This window comes from Mytilus galloprovincialis, chromosome 6, assembly GCF_965363235.1.
Source record: "Mytilus galloprovincialis chromosome 6, xbMytGall1.hap1.1, whole genome shotgun sequence".
Lineage (NCBI taxonomy): Eukaryota > Metazoa > Mollusca > Bivalvia > Mytilida > Mytilidae > Mytilus > Mytilus galloprovincialis.
This window is the reverse complement of record NC_134843.1, coordinates 20210481-20235575: the sequence shown is the minus strand read 5'-3', so window position 1 is coordinate 20235575 and position 25095 is coordinate 20210481. Positions and strand designations below refer to the sequence as shown.

The 25095-nt window shown below is 32.0% G+C and overlaps 2 protein-coding genes across 2 annotated transcripts in view; both read right to left on the bottom strand.

The window, feature by feature from the left end:
• The window catches only part of LOC143079166 (TPR repeat-containing protein DDB_G0287407-like), a 31294-nt gene extending 30441 nt beyond the window's left edge, over window positions 1-853 (bottom strand). The window contains exon 1 of the mRNA XM_076254394.1: window positions 647-853. Within this exon, the coding sequence (XP_076110509.1) occupies window positions 647-838 (192 nt within the window). The 5' untranslated portion in view covers window positions 839-853. The remainder of the gene's footprint in view (window positions 1-646) is intronic.
• Window positions 854-1728: 875 nt separating this feature from the next.
• LOC143079165 (uncharacterized) lies at window positions 1729-24622 on the bottom strand. Its single transcript, XM_076254393.1, has 16 exons — window positions 24467-24622; window positions 21083-21190; window positions 19418-19700; window positions 16743-18017; window positions 16163-16336; window positions 15473-15615; window positions 14165-14269; window positions 13373-13505; window positions 11868-12061; window positions 10215-10388; window positions 8678-8758; window positions 7652-7772; window positions 6674-6789; window positions 4696-4792; window positions 2951-3126; window positions 1729-1890 (listed from the first exon to the last, which is right to left on the bottom strand). The coding sequence occupies exons 2-16, from the start codon at window positions 21104-21106 to the stop codon at window positions 1744-1746; spliced, it is 3243 nt and encodes a 1080-aa protein (XP_076110508.1). The 5' UTR covers window positions 21107-21190; window positions 24467-24622; the 3' UTR covers window positions 1729-1743.
• Between the last annotated feature and the right edge of the window lie 473 nt (window positions 24623-25095).

Here is a 25095-nt window from a genome sequence, read left to right as displayed (position 1 = left end):
TGTGTTGTATCTATAATTATTATCTGGTAACTGACCTGTGTTACACTTGTGTTGTATCTATAATTATTATCTGGTAACTGACCTGGGTTACACTTGTGTTGTATATATAATTATTATCTGGTAACTGACCTGGGTTACACTTGTGTTGTATCTATAATTATTATCTGGTAACTGACCTGGGTTACACTTGTGTTGTATCTATAATTATTATCTGGTAACTGACCTGGGTTACACTTGTGTTGTATCTATAATTATTATCTGGTAACTGACCTGGGTTACACTTGTGTTGTATCTATAATTATTATCTGGTAACTAACCTGTGTTACACTTGTGTTGTATCTATAATTATTATCTGGTAACTGACCTATGTTACACTTGTGTTGTATCTATAATTATTATCTGGTAACTGACCTGTGTTACACTTGTGTTGTATCTATAATTATTATCTGGTAACTGACCTATGTTACACTTGTGTTGTATCTATAATTATTATCTGGTAACTAACCTGTGTTACACTTGTGTTGTATCTATAATTATTATCTGGTAACTGACCTGGGTTACACTTGTTGTGTATCTATAATTATTATCTGGTAACTGACCTGGGTTACACTTGTGTTGTATCTATAATTATTATCTGGTAACTGACCTGGGTTACACTTGTGTTGTATCTATAATTATCAATCCACTTCAGATTTGGATTATTCTCTATAGCGTAGTTAAAAGTCATATTCAGAATTTCGTCCTTTTTTACTTCTGTTTGGCTCCAGCCAAATCTATCCCCCATCAAGCAGATGAAGTATGGCCGGCATCGTTCTATCTGAAATAACATTAACTTCATACTTTTCTAAGATTCAATCATAATTTAACATAAATGTTTTTGTTATCCCATGTGTGGTGAGGTATATTTTGTAGTCATTCTGCAACTTTCTGTTTCTTATTATAAAAAAAAGACACAGATAAAAATGATATGTAACTATGTCATGAAACAACGGATTTATAAACGATATCTTTAACATTTTAATTTTAAATATACATGCCTCTTGTGAACATAAACCTACTTGACTATTTCATGTTTCAATTGTTTTACTTGTCTCTTGCAAAACATATAGTTATTTGATAATCTATTAATATGAAGAAAATAGAATGAAAACAACACGTTTATAATTCAATGCGCTTTTTCTGAATTTACTTCCACCATAAACGTTCAAAGCCAAATATTTGAAAGCAAAGGATATGAAAGAATTTACTATGACTCTCTCTTTTACTTGCTTTTCAAAATAAAAAAAAAAACATAGCATCCGTTTGGATATAAAAAAAAAATATACTCTTATTGACAGTTTCTGTTTTCATGCCTCTTGTTAACATTTCCATTACTTGCAAATAACTGTATTGCCTTCTACATTTTATCAATAGTCTACAGACTCAGCGGAAATATTTATACTGGAATAGTCTTTAACATATTGTTAAAGTTTCAAATACCCTTGTAAAAGTTTAACAATTGGTTTTGTTAAAGCTGTTTGTTACTATACAGTTATAGTTTATACTTGCCTCTTGTTTATATTTCTCAACAGTTGACTTGCCTCTAACACACATAATTTACTATTGCCTCTTTTCTAACAATAATTAATACTTTAAATGTACAATGAAAATATTTCTTCTGAAATCTTTTTTAAACTAAGAGTAATATTTTCACAAAATACCTCTTGTAAAAGTATAGCAATTGATTTTATTTGCAGATTACAGTTACCATGAATTAAAGCAATAGTTTATACTTGCCTCTTGTAAACATATAGCAATAGTTTTGCCATCATTTGTTTGTTCTGTTGTTATTCCCCATCTTAAGTCGACATACGTAAAAAATACACCTCTGTCTACACAAAGGCGGTTTATCTGAAAAAAGTTCATGCATCAATTCGTAGTTCATATAAATATCACACAATATACTACTACGCTTTCGCTAGACAAGTTATAGGTTGTGTATTAACAATGTAAAAACGCCTTAGTAATATTTCCTAACTCAATATCCTTTTACAACTAACGTTGAATAGCAGTGACAAATTAATCTTAACTTTGGTGAATATTGGAGTGAAAAAACATGTGAGTTCTATGAATAGGTAGAATTCTAAGTTGGTTTTGATACAAAACTTCTCGGAAATATGTAAACCTTACCTTGACCTAAAACATAAGTTATAACTAGGCAAATTTTGGGTAAACTTTGAAAAAAAAAACATTTGAGGGATTGTTCCTTTAAATATTTCAGTTTACAGGACATCTGAGAAAAATTACAAAGAAACGCATGTCGTGCGGCCATAAATCAGAAGCATACATGTAATAATATAAGTACCAGGTAATGCTCACCCTTCCGAAGCACCTGCTATCACCCCCAGTTTTTGGTGGGGTTTGTGATGCCCAATCTCCAACTTTCTGTGTAATAATTTTTTTTAATTGTTAACAGTTGGGTTTTTTTTGTCTTTTTTTCCTTGGTGTTGTCTTTTCCCTATTTTTACATTGATATATATTACGTCTCCTGTATTGCTATAGATTAAATGTCAATGATATAAAGTCATCAACTCTTTAATGAATTGGCCTGTTCTTGAGTGTCTTATCATTCATCTTAATATACTTATAACTAGTAGATTTAATTTCTATCATAATGTTTACTTTTTATGGTAACTATAATGTTCTGTTTATATAAAGAACAAAAAGAAAATTAAAATTACAGATGAATAAGACTTTCAATAATGCCTAAGTATACTCCTGCTTGTAAGAATATATCAAATGAAATATTGACCAATTTTTATGATTTATTATAATTAAATATTTAAGACATACCCCAAGACATTAACTATATTTACTACTTTGCTGCTTAGTTTTGAAAATTATGTTTTTATTTGTTTAATCTTCACATTTTTGCTGTTTTGTTGTTATCTTTTTACATTTTCTTACTCACGTCTCTAAACGCCTTTTTGATAATTGCTTCCCTCTCCATAGTAAAATCTCGAAATGTGCTTGACACGAACACTCTAATTTCCCTCTTTTTGTGAGTTTGTTTTTTGCCTCCTTTCCAGCCATGCAATTCGTTAGACATATCTGTTTGCTTTTCGAACTCCTGGTCAACTGGTAAATCTACAAAATTTACATTTCCTATGTTATACTATGGATTCATTTTTTCCGTAGGATGACAGTGTTCTTAGATTTCTTTCATACAAATACACTCGTCATAGATACCAGGCTAGTGGTAAACTTTTGTAGTTGCATTAGGCGCGAGTTTCGTCTACAAAAGACTCATCAGTGACGCTGGAATCCAAACAAAATATTAAAGGTCAAACAAAGTACGAAGTTGAAGAGCAAGTGTACTACGAATTAAAATGTTCAGCGAAGCACAATTGTTCAATATCTGGTATGCAGACACTAGCAAACAACGAAATCAAATATCAACGAAAAAAACTTTTTTTCCTTAACTCACAACAATTGTTACTAGCGTATAAATAAGTTGACGATTTTTAATTTGTCGTTATTATCTGAAAACAAGTATTTATATGTTAGTACTTTAATTTGAAACGTATGTTTCTAGAATGAAACTTCACTAATTAATTTCGCACGAGATTTATTTCTGCTTATTTCAAAGATATTAATAGGTACATGAGTGCAAACAAGAATAAAAGCACTGACACTTTTCTTGAACATACATATTTTTCCTTTATAGGTCCCAAAATCAGCAGATATACCTATCTCATCCAACAAAATATAAAAGAATGGTATTAGTTAAACCCATCGAGGATACCAAACATTTATAATTGTTTATGTCTGTGTCAGCTGGTCTCTTGTTGTGAAGAGTTGTCTCATTGGCGATCACACCATAATCTTCTTTTTTATATTTACAATAACATTCCAATAACATTTACTTAAGGTGGTACCCAACACCTTGACTAAAACTAATTTGGCTCGTTTAATTTTCATAAAATTTTGACGTAGTATTTACTTTGACACTAGGACAAAAATATAAAAATTTCACAAAACTTGAACAACACACTTTTCCATGGAATATATAGCAGTTTGACAAACACTTATGTTGATCATTGAAAAGCTTTATATTTCCTTAACAATACAACGTTGTCAAAATGTTTAGCTGATTTTCTTAAGTTAACCCCCTGTAGTGTTAGGTCCCACCTTAACATATGTATTTATGAAAATATTCAACTTCAACAAATGTCATAATCTAATCAAATCAATCAAACAACATGAAATTTACATACATCGATTGCATTCCAATCTCTTTCTCAAATAGCTCTGTAACTCAGCTGATCTTTTTTTTAAAGATTATTTTTCTATTTGTATATTCTGGTGTGACAAAATTAAATTAAAGCATTTCAAATACTGAAAAAAGTTGAGGCCTGGCATAACCTGAACAGTTAGCAAAAATGTTTAAATAATTTGATTCATATAAATTGTTGATTTTTAGATTTCATATTATTGCTCCATTGTGACATTGATGTTTATTTCTGGATTTTGTGGCCATTTGCATTTCTAAGTATTTAGTTTTCATTGTAATATGCAGTCGGCATTTATTTATCTTTATTTCTTTTTTTCTTATCTATTGCTTAATGTCATCCTAAGACTAATGGTATTTGATTGGCTTCTTGAACATTTTCTCTCTGATCTGATTGGTCATTAAGTTTTATCTTTACTACTTACGTTTGTCGTCAACAAGATCTTCAAACATACTTTGATTGCTGGTAAGAATCTTTGTCACCATTTTTTCTAAACTTGATCTTTTAGCACTGTCGTCAGCCTGTTAATGTTTAATATTCAAAGAATTGATATTTACATAAGTGTTTTATTATCAAGATGTAGGAATTTTCATGAAATTATAGCAACAAAGTAAGTTTATTTTTTCTTTGCTAATGAAGAGTTGCGATATTATCAAAAAAGACTTGCATATATATATTCTGAATGAAATTCACCTTTCAGCAATTAAACTTCCTTAATATTACTCAAACTGTATCATTACGTCTTTATTTTCAATATGGAAAACGGGTTTCAAATTAGGACCTTTTATAGCTGACTATGCAGTATGGGCTTTGTTCATTGTTGAAGTCCATACGGTGATCTATAGTTGTTAATTTCTGTGCCATTTGGACTCTTCTGGAGAGTTGTCTAAATGGCAATCATCACATGTAAGAAATTGAAATCTAAGAAATCTGAACGATTTTAAATGACGTTAAAATATTGACATTATTGTACTCAGGTATACTTTTTATGATTGATTTCTCTTTTTAAACATATTGTTAATTGTTGTTGACTGATTTGATGTTGACTTCCACATTTTGAATATGCCTTGGAGTTTGATATATTTTAATACATGTACTTTTAATCTTGCAATTTATTGAAAAAAAAATAATTTTGTAAAAAAATCAAAATCACATAAATAAATATACAATATTAGGTCAATGTCAGAAAAATATCAACTATACTCGGCGCAAAACTGGGGAAGAGCTCGGTAGAACATTGCCCTTCCCCAGATTCTCAGCCTCATACAAAAAAGTTGATATTTTTCTGACATTGACCTAATATTGTATATTTATTTATGTGATTTTGATTTTTTTTACAAAATTTATTTTTTTCAATAAATTGCAAGATTAAAATAATTTATAAGCCATATACAAAAATAATTTGTTTTCAAATAAATCTTAAAAGTCAGAATACATCAAAGTATATTTCCAATTTTTTTCTTTTTTTTAAATTAAAAAAAGGGGGAGGGTCAATCCCAAAATGTGCCTGTGCATTTTCCTTAAACTTTTTAAGTTTTACAATTTTGTGTTTGAAATATCTGTTAGTTAAGTAATATTATCGGTCGCCTTATCAGCATGAAATGACAGGTTTATAGCACTACTTAACCATTTTATAATTGAGAGAAGATATGAAAAAAGTAAAAACACAAAAATACTGAACTCCGAGGAAAATTCAAAAAGGAAAGTCCCAAATCAATTTTCACTTTCTCGTGCATGGATCTAGGACTGATAAAGACAACACGGATTAGCAAACCAAACATACATAATAGGCTAATTTTACTAGCAATTACCAAAATGTGTGTTCTCTGCGTGTTTTGTTATTTCGACAAATAATCTTGCCCTTAGTACTGATCTAATGGTAACAATTTCAGTTGATCACATTATTCTTGGGTAAGAGGATCTTTGCACACTTATGAATATGTTTATCCAAACTTAATATAAATGTCGTACAACAACTTGTAGTTCTATTGTTGTTTTCTACCTTTTACATTTTTTGTTTGTTTAATATTCAATATCTGAAATTCTAACGTAGCATCTATCTGAATTTTATTAGGAAAGGTTAAAATGACTGATTGCATGGTTATTGTTAAACGCATGATGAGTTTGCATTATTGCTTTACCAAGTACCATGAGTTATATCTCAAAAGTTAACTTGATTGATTCTACATAATAACACGACTGACTTAGGCCTGATCATTAATAATTGTTTTAAGTAAATATGTTATCTTTTCCATCGTTTTAGTTTTATCGGATTTGTTTTTACATTTTGTCTGTCTGTCTGTTAGTTTTCTTTTTTTTTAATTGGTTTGTCTTTACCTTGTTCACTTCGTTTTCGTTTTCAACTGATTAGTTTTTTGGTAATGGTATATTCAAACGAATACCTGATCAATATCTGAAAAGCTGTCATCTTTGGCTGGTTTACTTTCCTTCTTCACACGAACTCCAGCAGCTGATATGTACGGACCAAAGTACCCTGTCCAGTATTTGTCGTCTTTACCTAATATAAAAATACATAAATGTAGATTGTAATCTTTTTTTCTTTCAGCTACAATCTCAAATGTCGACAGACCTACGATGAGATGTGGCTGATAATCATCCTATAGACCATAGATAATCTGTTAATCCGATAATTTGATTATGACGTCATTGATGTTCATCTTGATAATGATACGTGCGCCCTGAGTTTCTGACATGTATAGACTGAAATACCCTGGCAATTTTTTGTCGTCTTTACAAAATACGAAAATATATAATTGTAGATCATTGATGTTTGGTTTTTTTTTTTATCAAAGGAGAGGGTGTTTCTCAGCTTCAATCTCATCGAAGGGTGGAATGTGGCCGAAAATCATCCTCTAGTTTGAAACACCATTGATAATCTGTTGATCGCTTTTTTATCATGACGTCTTTGATGTTTACATTTACAAAAGCAAGTGCGCCCTTAGTTTCGATCTCAAGCGGGTAGCATGATAATAAGAATTATCATAAAAAAAACTTAACGGAAAAAATACACAAAATAGGGTCAACTCTTCCGAAGGCAATTAGAACCTCTTAATAAATTGTTGACGGTTAATAAAGATAAGGTATTAATCATATTAACTTAAATATCGAAAGAATCTGAATCTAGTGGTTAGTGATTATCTACAAAAGACTCATTAGTGGTTGTAATAATAAAAAACAAATGAAAGACCAATTCAAATATGAAAATGTAGTGCCGAGAAAACAGAAAGTTCTGAAAAGCTGTACCAAACACGGCTAAGCCAAAGTAATACTTTATAACTATACATGAAGCTGAATATACCTTTAATATTGTTTAAAGAATTATCAACAGTGAGCCATATCACAATCTTAAGGTAACATACCTTTAGATGAAAAGGTGACGATCCTAGCTCCAGATCCATAACCAGAGAAAGTCACAGAAGCTTCTTGCCAATCTTTATTAGTTAAGGTACCTAATTCTCCAGTTGTATACTCTTTTATTACCTAAAATATTTGAATTGACAACGTTACATATCAGACCTCTTAAACGTACAGGTACTGACAGTATCGTATTCCCTATTTGGACAATTAGTCGACGAATGTTTCGCAAAAAAAACTCCGCCTTCCTGATTGAACTTTCCTTGCAGTTCGGTATTTTTGTTATTTTGATTTTAACTTCAAATTATTAATTTCTTTCTTTCTCACGAAGTTAATAACACTTTCAGAATATCTATATACTGTAAACCGTTTGCTTCAGCTAATAAAGAAAATGTAAAAGTTTAAAGGCACAGTTGATAAACAAGGACGCAATATTTTAGTTATGTTAATAAATGAAATGCACTTATTAAGTGATGAAGTTAAATGAAATGCACTTATTAAGTGATGAAGTTTTAGCTGATTCGTTATTAAAACAGTTTGCAAGACTTCCGTTTCAAACTTTAATAGCAAACATTTCACGCGCATGCATTTAACGATGAAATATTGCGTATTTCATCTCAAAGAGGGAAGAGAGATACCAGAGGGATAGTCAAACTCAAAGATTGAGAATACACTGACAACGTCATGGCTAAAAATAAACTGACAATCAGACAATAATAAGACACGACATAGAAAACTAACCACTAAGCAACACGAACCCCACCAAAAACTGAGTGTGATCTCAGGTGCTCCGGAAGGGTAGGCAGATCCTGCTTCACATGTGGTACCCGTCTGGTTGCTTATGTTATTTCAAATCCGGTTAATAGTCTAATTCGGTTGGTCACATTCGTGAAAAGGGCTGGGTATTGTAGTTACGACAAAAGGAACATATTCGATATCATCTGTGAAACGGTTATTCCATAACATCCAACCGACTCGTGATGGCGTCCGTAAAATTTAAAATGAAATATAGTTTAAACCTATCATCTTACCTGGCCATCGTCTGACATTAGCTGGGCTGTAAAGCAGTAGAATCCTCCTGAACAATGCCCTTGTTTATACCACTCAGATACCTGTACACAGAAATTATGGTAAAACAAATTAAAATTATAATTAAAAACCAATTGTTCAGAGAACAATTGAAGGTCTTTCCACCAGTTAATATCTATTTTGATATTAAAATATTAAAAATCAGTCTTAAATGTCAGTTCATATGGCTTTATGATATATAGATATGAATTTAAAGCAAAGGTCAAAATCTAGAACGTCAACTTAACCTATGACCTTGACCTCAATTTCAAGGTCAGGTCTCTAATATGTATGGTTAGTAAGTTATATCATTTTACATATAATTTTAGATATGATAGGGGCGAAAACTCCCATTCATTGTCTGTGCACCCTTTCAACTAAAATTATTAAGTTACGACATGTCGCAACTAACAATTTAGTCAAAATTAATTGTCGATATCTTATAAGGTTAATGAAAATGAGTGAAAATAAGCCAAATTAAAAAATCAGAATATGACCTTGACCTTTGACCTTGACTAATTTTCATTTTTTTGGACCAAGGACCTCAAATCAAAAGATCCTAGGTCTCTATCACTTATGGTGTTCCAGTTTAAAATACATTTCAAAATTTCAAATACAAAAAGGGAAATAACTCTCATATGGAGCGTTCATATTGCTTCGGTCGAAATTGGACAAATCATGCTAAGGATATGACGAGCAATTTTATAAAATAAATTTGTCGTACTTTTACGGTTGCGAAGGAGTTGTGATCACAAGGAAAACAGTGTTTGGGGAGATAACTCCTACAAAGAAAAGTATTCGGTTACGCAGGGTAAATTTCAAAAGCGCATAAACTGTTCGATATCATATACCAAATATCTAAGCGACATATTGCGAAACAAATGTTTATCGCAAGAACAAAATTTGGCGGAAAAAAAAATAATCAGAAGAAAAACAATAGGTCTTTCCACAGAAAAGTGGAAAGACCTAATTATTTTTTGATTACCAGCAATATTGTGCATTTATTTGTATTCGTTGTACATAAATTTTCGTCGATTTTCTGGTTACCTGGGATTCACGAATTTCAATGACTAATGAATTACAAATGTTATGTAGAAATGTATGTAGACTTTGATTAAAACCAAAAAATCAGATATCCACGAATATGAAAAATTTATGCAATCCACAAACATTGCTACGCACGAAAATAAATAAAACCACAGTATCTTTTTTAAGTGTTTTAACCCTACCATTTTTTAACATAAATACTGGCTACGAAATAAATAACTATGAAAGTTTAAAACTTAAAACGGTCAAAACAGTTCAAAACAGGCTGAAATATTTTTTGCATAAAACTGGCCAAAAAAAATCATAAACCAAAAGTTCAATTTCAAATACAAAAAACACACCCGTGATAAGTATTTCTGCAAGGGGGTATATCAGTGACGTCGCTATTGGAGAAGGAATGATCCAATAATGAAACAGCAATCAAAACATATCTACTCAACGTAAACACCCTACCTGTATATCAGGAGCCGTGTCTAAGTATTCTGCTGCAAAGTGATCTAGTAGATTTACTTCTTGATATTTGCAAGACCACATGTTGGACGTTTTAAAGCAAGCCTCAGTCCCATATCCAGATGCATCACATACTCTAATGTCTCCTGATGTGTTCCAGTGTTTCATATCTTTGTTCTATACAAAATAAGACAAATTATCGGTGCTTTGGTAGCTCTATATACATCATAACATCTCTCTGTGAATATTGTACCATTAATAGATGTAGCAATGCACATTTTGAAAGTGAATGGAAAACACGGAAGTAGTCCTGCAGAAGTTTGGACTTAAACAATTGTTCCATTAGAAGTGATCGGTTTGATTTCAAGTAATTAGTTTGCTTTTGGCCACAAATATTCTTCGGATGAATAACATTTCAAAACTTGATGTATCAAAGCGACACGAAAGGTTCCGTCTCAAAAGGTTGGAAACTCTGCAATTTAAATAACACATGTGGACACAAACATGATGGTAGTCTTACATATAAAAAATCAGCTCAAAATCTGGAGGCGTATGGAAAAAAAGTCCGTATAACTGTGATTTTCAACAATTTTCAAAGTTGTAAACCCTTTAATTTGGCAAAAAGTAGCGGAGCGGAACGAAACTCACATGCCAAAAAACATCCCAATTTCTGAAAGCGTTTAGAAAAAAAGTCCGTATAACTGTCATTTTCAACAATTTATCAAAGTCCAAAGCCCGTAATTTCGGCAAAAATTAGCGGAGCGGAACGACACTCAAACTTGATCTGTAACTCATCGTGGTTAACTCACATACCACAAATCAGCCCAATATCTGAAGGCGTTTAGAAAAAAAACCCTGTATAATGGTTTGTTGCGGAATGACGGAATGAAGGAATGTCGGATAGACAGAATGACGGAATGAAGGACAAGGGTAAAACTATATGACACTGACAACTTCGTTTCGGGGCCATAAAAAGTGTGTTAAAATGTTTGTTTTTGGATGTATATGGTTCCGTTAATCTTCCAAATGAAACATAAATAGAACAAAAAATGCGTTAAGAAACATTTTTTTGTCTCTGAAAATGGAAGAACAATAAAATTCTTCAATCTGTCCACATAAGGTATGTTTACTTAAAAAATTGAACTGGACACTTCAGTTTGAACGAGTCGGCTGTGATATCACTGTGACGTCATATAAAACTTGCATTGACATAAAACGGCAATTCTATACATAGTGTTTGGAAACATTAGGTATAATCCTTGCCCAGCGAAATTATTTTACCCGCATTGAAATCTGAGCAAATTACTAAAATTAATACTGGTGCTCGAATCAAACCAGTTGATTATGAAGTTGAAAGTAAAATTACAAAGATACTGAACTCCGAGGAAAATTCAAGACGGAAAGTTCCTAATCAAAAAAGATCAAACACATCAAACGAATGGATAACAACTGTCATATTGAAGAGCAATAATTCTATACAGCTGAACCAAAGACGACTACGCCAATTTATAGCTTAGTATTTCAAAATAATTCAAGATTTTATGAACTGCAATTCTACAGAAAATTAATGTATGAATCATATTTCTGGTCAACGCAAAAGTTCACCACCAGTGGTATCGACCCAGTGGTTGCAAAAACTCATTAAAGATATCATACCTCACCACTTGCATTCTTGAGAAGATTTGGAGACCATCCAACAACTGTCATCTCTTTTCTGGTAACAGTAATATTCATTGGAAGTGCTTTATCTGCCAATTTATGCTTTTCTTGCTCTTCTTCTTTAAGCTGATTCTCAGCAATTGCTTTGTCTTTATAGGAATTGTCAAGTAATGCAAAGGCACACAAGTAGTCTGCAACAAATAAGCATATGGCCGTTTTATTTTGTATTATTCTTTTACAGTTGAAGATGTTTTGCAAGACATTGTAATTATAAGTGGTCCAAGAGAAGCTCTAAAAAACATTCAAAATGTTTGTTTTGTTTATCGTTATAGTTTATAAATGCACGTTATTTATAGCAAGATCCAATGAAGACATAATTGACATTGTGAAAGACATAAGAGAAGTATTTATTAAACTGTACATTATTAATCGGTTTACTGCACCAAATTAACATTCAAAACCTCAAATCATAGTACATATTTCCATTATCTGGAAAGGTCAAACGTGTTATGAATTTTTGAACTGATTGCAATCATAATTCTGCAAATGAGAGTTATTAAACTAATATCTTCTTCTTGCATGGTATAATTTTATAGGTGAAATACTTTTATATGGCTGGTATAAAGTTCAAACAGAACCGAATAATAAAAGTTGAAATATTCTAATGTTTGTTACAAATGGAGCAGGATATTCTAACACTTCATGATCATGTGATATAGCCAAAGACTTTTATAGTGTTCGTGTAATATATTATATAAAAAAGATGTGGTATGATTGCCAATGAGACAACTCTCCACAAGAGACCAAAATAACACAGAAATGAACAAATATAGGTTACCATACGGCCTTCAACAATGAACAAAGCCCATACCGCATAGTCAGCTATAAAAGGCCCCAAAATGACAATGTAAAACAATTCATACGAGAAAACTAACGGCCTTATTTATATATAAAAAAAATGAACGAACAAGAATGTGTCCAAAGTACACGGATGCCCCACTCGCACTATCATTTTCCATGTTTTATGGACTTTGAAATTGGGTAAATATCTAATTTGGCATTAAAATTAGAAAGATTATACTATAGGGAACATGTGTACTAAGTTTCAAGTTGATTGGACTTCAATTTCATCAAAAACTACCTTGACCAAAAACTTTAACCTGAAGCGGGACGAACGAACGAACGGACGGATGGATGGACGGACGGACGAACGAACGAACGGAGCCACAGATCAGAAAACATAATGCCCCTCTACTATCGTAGGTGGGGCATAAAAACAAATATGTAACACAGAAACAAACGACAACTACTGAATTACAGGCTCCTTAGTTGTCAGTCTTTAGTTACACTCAATTGATTGTGGATTTGTTTGTTTTTTTGTCGTTTTACTCAATACTAACGATGAGGTTGTCATTTTCTCGTCCACTTTGAATGCTTTGTATGTCCACTTTGTATTTTCCCTTTTCTTCTTATTTTACTTTTTAAGTTAAGGAGACACCTACCGGCATTTGTATAGACATCTGATCCACTCTGACTATGCATTAGTAGACTGTTGTCTGTTATTTCCACGTTGATGTCGACATAATAAGCTGTAGTGCTTTTCAAGTCTCCTGCTTCCATCTTATCTCTGATTTTCTGTAATTATAAAGGCAACAGTGGTATACCGCTGTTTGATAGTTATTGATCGATTAAGCGAAAACTGATTTAGGTCACAAACCAAAACCGAGGAAAACACATTAAATATAAAAGGAAAACAACGGAACTATGGAAACACTGAACTGCAACAAAAACAAACGCCAACATACATAGAAACGGACTATATGATAACAATTGCCATATTTCAGAAGAAAAAAAATATATGCAGGGTTTAACCGGGTTTTAGGGCTAGCTAAACGTCGCACTTATATGGCAATGTTAAAAATACCGCTAAATGACAGGAATACAGTAAAACAAATCAAAGTATACAATATGTTTTATTGCTTATTATCATTTTTTTTATTTTTGATACAACATATAGGTTATAGATAACAGTGTTAATGTGTTTCTGCAGAAGGTCAGGTAGCCTTCGAAGAAACATCCATGCCATTATAAGATACAAAAAAGTAAATTCATAAACTACCTAGCTCCGTGGAAAATTCAAAACGGAAAGTCCCTAAGCAAATGGCAATACCAAAAGCTCAAACACATCAAACAGATGGATGACAACTATCATATTCCTGACTTGGTGCCAATGAGCTGCAGTTGAAGAGAAAAAAACTATTAATTATGACCTATTGAACGAACTGATTACTTACCTGGTTGACTTCATCATTAACATCTTTACCATTTATTTGTAAATGAATCGTTGGTTGTGTCAGGTGCAATCTTAGTTGGAATTTCCCATTTGGTAAGTCATTTATCTGAAGTTTTCAGTAAAAAAAAATCGCTTTGATATATTTAGAGTTCTTTACAGATATCAATAAAACAGAGACTTTTGGTAGGTAGTATAGTATGTTACCATCGTTGAAGTAAGTGTCATATAAAAAAACCTCATCAATCTTAGATACTAGGATTAACATTGTGTATGCCAGACGTATAAAGAAGACTTATTGCTGACGCTCGAAGAAAACAAATGTGAAGAGGCCAAATTGGTCCAACATTGGAGACCATTTATGATTCAGCTTAATATGTAATATATTTCTAAGGTTTTATAAAAAAAAAAGACAATTAAAATTATTGATATAAGAATATGGACATAGCAGCCAAATACCACATATTCTGCAATTTCTCTTCAATTGCTTCTGAAATCATTTGATTTGTGTCTATTCATGATAACTATTGTGACTCTTATAACTCTTATTGTCGCGGATACTTTGTTTCGCGTGAATTCCTTTCTATTGCTTTTTGCGGCGATTTAATATTGCGGTTGTCAAATTTACTTAAAGTACCTGCAAAAGGAATGTCAAAGTTTTACATGTTCCCGACGATTTATATTCGCGTTATTTCCTACTCGAGAAAGCTGCAAAAATATATCGTTTCAACGGTTTACCAAAATAAGTTGGTTTACAATACTGGTGAAAAAAAGAAGGATAATAAAAAAAATACTCAACTTAGAGGAAAACTCAAAACGGAAAGTACGTAATTGTGAGTTAACAACCTGTGTTCAGAGTCCTCTTTATTTTTTATATACAATTGTCTTAAGAAAAAAATCTTTGTTTTGTAAAACACTTAATGAAAGTATAAATGAGGTAAAAATTTATTTTTTGTATTATACAAATATTGTAAATAAACCAAGGCTGAAGCTACTCTTTTTTTTTATTATACACATATCATAAGTAAGCCTGTAGTTAAGTTAATCTTTGTTGTAGTATACAATTCGGGTAAGTAAATCAACAATACATTCAGTGTATCTTATATCGTCAAACTGTGTGAATAAATGTGTAGTCAAAAATTGCTTGTGTGTTTTATTGTACAAACATTGTAAGTAAATTTGTGGTCAATTCTTTGTTGCATTATACATTTTTTGTAAGCAAAACAAAACATGCCATACATTCATCTGATATCGTACAAAGCGTGTGAATAATGAAATGTAATGAAAAACGAATTTAATGTTTTATATATACCCTATAAGTAAACCTATGGTCAAACTCATTATATGTTTCAGCTCTTCTTGCTTTAGTGTATAGAAAACCGTCATTTGTCTTTAGTAGAGAACCAGGCAGGTTTGCCATACGCTTTAACATCCCTGCAGCTTTACATTGGGTACCTGACAAAATAAGGAAGATCGGATTATGACAATATATAAAATACGGAAAACTAATGGTGATATAGTCTATAAATATTTTAATATGTTAATTATGTTATACTTTTGATAATTTTTTCCATTTTTCTTATCAATGCCACGATTCTTATCATGCATTGATGACTACTAAGTGTCTGACTCATCAAAGAAATTATACACTTACTCTTGTTTGTAAATTTTAAAACGTTATAACACCTTCTTACATATCATAGGTACAGTGTGTAAAGACGTATATGCGATTTTATATCTCTGATTCTTTTTGATGATATTTTTTAATTTTTAATCAATTATTCATAACCAATGACTTACCGATCATAGATAAATAGATCATGGATAAATACGAGTAGTGTCAAGCATTTACCCAGATGTAAAAAAATTTTTTACATAAGCAACGGCATCCTTTTGAACAATAAGCATATAAAGGGAATTTTTAAGTACATGCATAAGGTATAATACATAAGTCATCAATGAAACACATTCTTAAAAGTATGAGTTGATCATGATTTCTCACCCTTTTCAAAAGTCGGGTCGAAATTGGCAAACAATGAAAATTCACTTGAATATACAATGTCATTCATGTCTTGGTAAACTGGGCTTCCGACGTTCACTGCGTAAATAACTCCCGGTTTCTGTCTAATCAACGAACGTGGAGAATGTGTTAGTTCTATGTAGATATCCTCGCCACCTGAAAAAAATATCGCAAAATGTGTTGAAATCTCGAAAGATTATGTGTGTCTCCTTTCTTATCCATATTTACAAGTCTTTATGTGAAAACTTGCAGCACTTAGATATTTAGGGAATGGTTTTTTTACATGTGTAATCCTACAGTTATAATACGTTTCTTAAAAAGAAAACTATCCAACATGTGGATAATAAAAGAACCTCTGATGTAAAACTAAAAACATGGGAAAAAATGGTTAAAAGTTAATCTTTCATAGTTTACCATTATAAAATAACCATTCCTTAGAGACTTGGATAGAATTAAAAATCTAAAACGGAATTGAAACAAAAATGAGTTGATGAACTACGCACCGATACATTCAGTATTATTAAAAGTAAATTTAGATAGACATAACTGTAAATATACATACTTCTGACATGTTTCCTTATAGCAAATACTCGTACCAGATAATGCCCTACATCTCTCTCATCTTCTTTCCATATATACTTGAATGTATACGATCCATTTTGCTGTGAAAGTTTATCAATGGGAATAAGTTGAATTATCTTGTGGTCTAACATTATACAAATCTCTGAAGTTTTATTGACATGCCCTTTTATTTCCTCTAAAGTCACTTCTATATCCCCCTTTGTTTTTGTTGATTCGCCTGTTGCTAGACAGAAATCTTGTTTGCATGATGTCTTTAATTCTTCCTTAGATGCCATTATATTGGATAAAACCCCATATCTACAAGGTCCGGCAGGTCCAGAAGCCAACAAACGAGCACCAACAACTTCAAAATTCCATAAGTCCGATTTTTTGTAATTGGTACCATGACAACCAGATATCTCATTTGTCGTAACAAGATTTCCCTCTTTTATCACTAAATGGTAAACACTGGAAACCGTAGAATCTTCCATTCCGCTACTGTTTGAGCATAGGATCATTATGGCAGCATGCTCTCTGACGTTTCCCATTAGTTGTATGGCTTCGTTTCCATCCAAGCACTGCGTCTGACTGACAAAAGCGTGTGACGTTAACGGTGATGTGTCTATCAAATTATCTCTATTATGCCATAATCCAAATCGACTTCCGGCTGGTCCACCGACACAAAGAATGCCATCGTCATTAACAGAAAACTCGTATTTATCCTCCCCAGAAATGGCTTTAGTGCTGAATTTGTTCCCTTCTGTCTCATAGAGAATCAAATACAACGTATTTATGGAATCTTCTCCTTTCCCGCCACTACAAAGTATCAATGTTATTCCACCCCCACGTTCATTTCGTCCTCCATTGACATTCAAAGGAAACTCTACGGAAGACTTATTACCCTGCATTTCTACAAACACCCCATTCCTTAGATTGCCATAGTTGCTGTCATTTGTTAACATCATGATGTGATTTTTGTCATGGTAGCAATCAGCAACAAGCATGCCTTCTTCATCTACTTTGTAGTTATTCCTTTGGTCGTTATAATATACTTCAGGACTTGGGATAATTTTTGAAAGCAGCTTAAATTGTACATGATTACCATCATATCCTGATCGTACCAAAAACAATTCCGTATTGTAATAGATAGACGTAGTCGAGACGAAGTACAGAGCAGTACGTCCTCCGTGATATGCATTTACATTGTAATCAAGTTTTCCAAAATTATGTATCGGGTACTCTGACGTAGTAGAACAATATATAGTTTTTATGAAATCTGAAAAACAAAAAAAAATAATTGTTCTACAACTCTATGCAGTTACTAAATTGTCCTTGTTTTAGAACTATTTGAATTTCCTTTGGTCATCTATTTTAATACAAATAGATTTCAGGTAAAGCGTTTAGAATGAAAGATTCCAAATGGTGATCGCCAGTCTGAAGATATGAAAAAAGTCATGTATAAAATTTAATATTCCTATTGGGGAGTTAAAGTCATATGATACTTCTAGTTTAAATAAAAAAAAGTGGATATGTTTTATGTAATGAATTAAAAAGTAATAAATTAAGTTTTCCTTTAAAACACGTGTACATGGACTTTCTTTAAAAAAAGAAAATCCTTTGACTGATCAATACTTCAGAAATATACTGATTTTGAACTTTTGTCTTCCCGTACTCTAATTTTCTAATAGATTTGCATATGCAGTGAAATTAAGCACGATACCTACCGTTATTATTACTTTGGCAATCGCACAGCGCGTGCAAGGGTAATACCGCGATGAAATTAGTGTTCATAAGCAATTGACTTACACACTTAATTTATGCACTCATCTTTGCACGATAAAAGATCATATTAATTTCATGTTTCAATTTACTATGATATTATGATTTATTTATGAATTATATGTGCTACGGTTAAATAAAAGTTTTTTGTCAAAGATTCATATAGTACTTGGGACATTTCAACAATAAAATTTGGTGCAAAAAGTAAAATCACAAAAATACTGAACTTAGAGGAAAATCAATTCGGAAAGTCCATAATCACATGGCAAAATCAAATAACAAAACGCATAAAAAACGAATGGACAAGATCTGTCATATTCTTGACTTGGTACAGGCATTTTCAAATGTAGAAAATGGTGGATTAAACCGGGATTTATAGCGCTAACCCTCTCATTTTGATGACAGTCTGACATAATCTGAAAAATGGTAATCGGCACGAAAGAACTGCTCCAATGAAACTTGAACTTAACTTTAATTTCATGGAAAGTACCATGTAGCTGTTCAAAGTTTCTCTCATCTTTTACTGTTTTCAAAAAAAAAAAAAAGATTGTTGGTCATTTAATACCGGCAGCGCCAATGAAAAGTTTTTCGACAGTTAATGTACAATAGGTAGATCTCATCATTCTAAATATCGTTGCTCCCATGTCAGATTTCTTTATTTATAAGCTTTTAAGTCAATAAAAAAAAACTTAAATTTTACCCTATCTTCAACAATGTAAGGCATGTTGGTTGGCAAACTCGCTCATCGGACACAGTTTTAAAACTAGGAACAAGTTTTATCTAGTAGTTTAAGAAAAGATTTTTGTAAAATATAACGACGACGACGACGACGACGGACATCAAGTGATAAGAAAAGCAAATGAAAAGATATCAAAGTAAACTTTTCTACAACTGTACCTGAGTCATGTACCGTCTTTGTTTCCGCTTTTGTTTCTCCTTCTTTCATCTTCTCTACGGGTTTTAAAGCTTCCATACCTACAGTTTCAGTTTTCTGCTCTGAATTATTTAAGAAATTTTTTTCCATCTTGCTGGAAGACACAGTCAATTCGGCGTTGGTTGCCTTTGTATTAGATGTTGTCTCTATTCCACTTTCATCGGTCCTTTGAACCTTTTTCTGTCTTACTTTCAACGATGCATTGCTTATCTCTCGTCGATATCCCTTTAAAACTGTTGGTGTAGCCTAAATAATTGGATATATACAAAAAGAAATGAATGTATTCTATCGTAGTATTACAACAAATATTTTCTTTAAATTATAACCTTTTAATTATACTTGATAAAAAAAGTTCAACCTTTGTATCACTCTTAAATTCCTGACAAATAAACCTGGGGTTTTGAAATGATAAGATAAGCTTTTATCCCATATAATTTGAAAACAGGAGCTTTTTTTGTCAGAAACTGAAGAGTGATTCCTAAATTAAAAGAATGAATATATTTTAGTGAACTATGAAAACACATCAAATAGCAAGCTTTATATGAAACAAAGCACTTATCAACGATATAGAAAGCATGATTTCACTATTGCAAGACGACATTAGTTGAAATGAAATTGTAAAACATATATAAAAGAAGATGTGGTATGATTGTCAATGAGACAACTATCCACAAAAGACCAAAATGACACAGACATTAACAACTACAGGTCACCGTACGGCCTTCAACAATAAGCAAAGCCCATACCGCATAGTCAGCTATAAAAGGCCCCGATAAGACAATGTAAAACAATTCAAACGAGAAAACTAACGGCCATATTTATGTAAAAAAAAAAATGAACGAAAAACAAAAACGTAACACATAAAAAAAACGACAACCACTGAATTACAGGCTCCTGACTTGAGACAGGCACATACATAAATAATGTGGCGGGGTATACATTTATACTATAATACATGTATGTATACATACCTTGATAGATGAAAGAATGAGATCAGCATTTTGGGATTATATATCAACAGCTATAATATATAACGAAATTTGACCATCTATAAAAGGTCATGACCAGTTTGTCATGTAAGGTCGATTAGTTTCAAATAAATTAAGTTTCATCAAGCTCGAAAATAAAATATCTTACAAATTCTTATGATGTGTAATGTCACGTTTCGTTAAATTCTAATTATCGTGCATGATAACGAAATAATAGGTTCAAAAGTACTTCAGACGTGATTATAAATTTACAAATTCTAAAATAAACTCTCAGAAACATTTCATGAACTTTTAACGTTCCTACTGATGAGTTAATTCTAGAAACAGCAAATTTCTGCAAACTTGGCCAAACGAGTTACTTATCTGAAAGCAGAATCACGCTCTTCTTACTGCATATGAGTAGCGGGCGATATTTTACGTATAAAACCCGTGTTTACTATAGAAAACCCGAAAATTAGGTATGCTTACATCCAAAGACACATTATTGAATGCATCAGACTAAATGCAAGTTTGTTAGACTTCTGTAATGTTAGTATTTAAGAGGGGCATTGAGTTAGATCTTTTCACTATCTTGAACTGTGATATCTTTTCTAACTCTGTTTTTTTTATTTTTATACATCAATGGATATATGTACTTACATTTTTACTTCCACTGGAACCCATGCTATTTCTGTAATGATTTTATGGTTTTGTACTCATTTATTTTCGTAGTCCTTAGAATAGACCTATGCGCCGACAATGTTTCCCCTAAAAAAAGAAAAACAAATTATTTTATAATTCCTGAACAATAGGTTGATAATTAAGAGTTTGTGTCATTTATAGTAAATATGCTAATTTTATATGGATATGCCACGCTTTGTTAAAATCCGACTAGCTTGCTCATTTAGAAGATAAATATTTGCTAAACGGCATTTCCCCATACCTGATATTTAATTTCAACTGCATTTTTAAGCAGAGGAAGGACCACTTTTAAAACAAATTCGTTGGTTTGAATCTGTCCTAGATCTTAGCAAAAATTGTCACGAAATAGTAGATACTTCCTAATACAAGTTCCAAGTGGAAGAAATGTTCTGTAATATTATTTCCATTGGAACAAATTATTACAGTATTTATTCCGTACAGAATTAAGGTACTACTATATAATATTAGTTCCAACAGGAACTTCCTTTTAGGTGGAAGAAATATACGTTGACAACACTTTTTGCAGGCTTTGCAAATCAAACTTACTTCACATTTTGTAGGAAGTTTGACAGTGGTGATGAATTAAAACATGAATTGTATCTGTTAGACACCTACTTCCTGTTTGCTGATACCTTACAAGTGCGTGGGATATGATAAGCACGACCACTCGTGTATCTGCATTGTCTTGTTTTGTTTACCGACCACATCACTATATTTCAGAATGAAATTTACCAATATTCCATATCATGTCATAGATGTAGACTTTACGCCTGGTTCAAATGTATATTATGTTGGTGTCAGTATTTCAATTCCAACCATTATGTGGCCTTTTATGTAGGAATCTGTATTTTACGTCGATCAGTATGTGGCCTTTCATCTTGGTAGCAGTATTTCATATCGACTCATTATATGGGTCCTTATCTTTGTATCAGTATTTCACGTGGAGCCATTGTGTGGTCCTGTATGTTGGTAGCAGTATTTTACGTCGAACAATTATGTGGCCTCCTATGTTGGTATTAGTATTTCACTTGGGGCAAGGACATTGCAACTTCCCTAAGATTATTTTTTTTGCAATATTTTCTTGTCGTGCCGTGATATGCAAAACCAACTTTAGTGTTCACGAAAACGGTCTGCTCAAAGTCATGTCACCATACATGTTTGCTCTTCCTAAAAAGTTAACATTCTGGCTGCTCTTGTAGAACCGTTGTTGTGGTAGCGTAAATTTTGCCTAGTGGCAGTTCTTGGCTAAGATGCATATGACATATGACTATTGTTATTCAAAAAAGGGTATTAACTAGAACAAGGGGATTTTGAAATAATATTTCGCAATAAGCAGTCAGTTTTGTTCAATTTTGTCAAAAATGTATTGCCGATGTATTATTGGCTTGCAAATCAATAATTCAACAATAGTTGATTCCTTCTGAAATTGACCTTAAATTTGACCCTCACTGGAGATGGATGAAGTACCATAAAAGCATGTTTAGTAATACTATTATTATCTTTTATCCTTTATTATAAAAAAAAAGTATGTCATCATAAGTAAAACAGCGCATACACCGGAAGGAATCATTTCGTTGACTAATTCGGTCCATAATAGAGTATGATGATTCTAATTCAGGTAAAAACGATGATTAAAATGATTTAACATGAAATCGAACAGACCTAGAAAGCTCTTCATTATATGATTTCACGTGTTTGTCTTATTTATAATTTGTGCATCGAGTCACTAACAATCGGCATTCTTCGGATGTTATCTTGATGGTTGTATTTATTAGATGACGTCTAGTTTAAAAATACACACGAAACATTGATACTTTATAATGAGTCCATGCATAAACTACTGAAATTTTTGTCTTAGATTCATTATTTTGTCTTAGTTGTTATTAGCGTTTTACTAGCTTAAAGAAACAGCGCGCACTCCTATATCTGAACCTTTTTTTTTAATATGGATGGAAGAGGAATATATACCTTGTCATGTCTGGTGTTTGGTTTTGTTTTTCTTTGATGATTTATCTGTTTTGTATTGATCTGATGAGCTAAGACTCTTCAACGGATTTTAATAGATGTTTTGTGTTCTGCTGTTACACCACTGTCCCTTCGTAGGGAAGGGTTGGGCGCTCACAAATACGTTTAACCCAACCGCATCCTTTAAGTGCATGTCCAAAGTCGGGAGCCTGAAGTCAATAATCAGTATATGGTTGTCGTTAGTTCATGTCTGCCATTTTTTTCTTCTTGTATATTGTTCTGTTACAAATAAGGCCGTTAGTTTTCTCAATTGAATTGTTATAAATTTTTCATATTGTGGCCTTTTATAGTCGATTAAACGGTATTTGGGTTTTCTCATTGTTGAAGGCCGTACGATTGCCTGTAATTGCCTACACCACTTCATTTTAACTTCGGTGGATTGTTGTCTTATTGGCAATCATACCACATCTCCTCATTCGTAAAGGAATAATTGTTTCTTGCACAGACGTTATGTAATTTGCAATTTACGCTTTAGTATGTAAGAAATGAAATATGAACATTTGAGTCAATTCGTTAATGAAGAATTTGAAAGCTATCTTGAATTGTACCTTTCACAGCGTCCGATTTGATTGTCATTATACGTCGAATTTGTGTTTTCATAAGAATAGACTATTTTAAAAGTTGAAAAACGGAAGTCACAATGAACATAGTTTTATTTATAGGTTTAAATGGATATTTTCTGTAAGCAGTTTATAGAAAAATCAATTTAAACCTCAATCTATTATCAAAACATTTTTACCAATATTATTATTAAGCGACACGCTTTATAGATACTTTGTTAATTACAATTCTTGATTTGCAATATGTATTAAGCGAAGGTTAAATCGTTTAGTTGTAATATAATAAAATTAAAATAAAACGGTTAGCTTACCGACAACCAAACTTCAAAGGAAAATTCCCAAGAGTTTTAATGTCTAAAGAACTGGAAATTAAAATTATTAATCGAACAATTGTCACATAAATAAACATGCAAGGAAAATATAATTATTTGATGTCTTAAATCAGTCAAAATAATGCGAAATCAGAAGAGTATGAATTTTAGTACTTATAGCTACAGCGTCAAATGCCTTGACAACGAATGTAATTATCCTGATATAAAACACGTCTGAGAAAAAGAAAACATAAAAAGAGGGAGTGTGCACGATACATTCATTACCCAATCTATACGGTAATGTACAGACAGAGGTAAAATACCAAAAAAGGTATACCGAAATTACAAAAATGGGTCTACTTAACATAATCAATACGACATAGATAAATAGTAACAACTTTCACCATAACAACATGTAGCCATTGTTCCTGTTAAAGTATACATACATGTCCATTATTCTCCGACAGATAAGTCCCATAAATCCCCGTAGAAGCTGCAATTCCTTATGCTTATTACTGTTCAGTGCTATGTCGTTGAAGCCACACTATATAAATAGATGTGTTTACATTTTGACCTAGGAAATTTATGAGAACCGATTAACAATTATTTTTTTAATAACTTCTGTATTGACAATGAAGGTATTATAATACAGCTCTAGGTTTAAAATTTGACTTATTACCTTACTTATGTATTTGTTTTAATTGCAAACTAGCTTCTATTGTTTTACTATTAAGAAAGTTTACTAGCCTACAGTGGTATTTGGGAAGGTATTTATCGACCCATTCAAAATTCCATCGGAGATCATGGGCTGATAAGCGGTCTGATATGAATAATGACAAGTTATGTTCTTTTTACCAAATACTTCAACACAAGCCGTTAAGACAAGAAAAAATTTTTAAAACTTAATTTTATTGTATTATTTGTTTTGCATTTTTTAGTAATATGTTTTCCTGTTTCCTAATATGCGTTCTTATATTCTACTAAGTTGTTTTACACTTAAATGTACCATTGAGGTTTATTTTCCGTAATTTGCAGAATGACGTCGAAATGCTAAATGCAATAACGTTACAGAAAG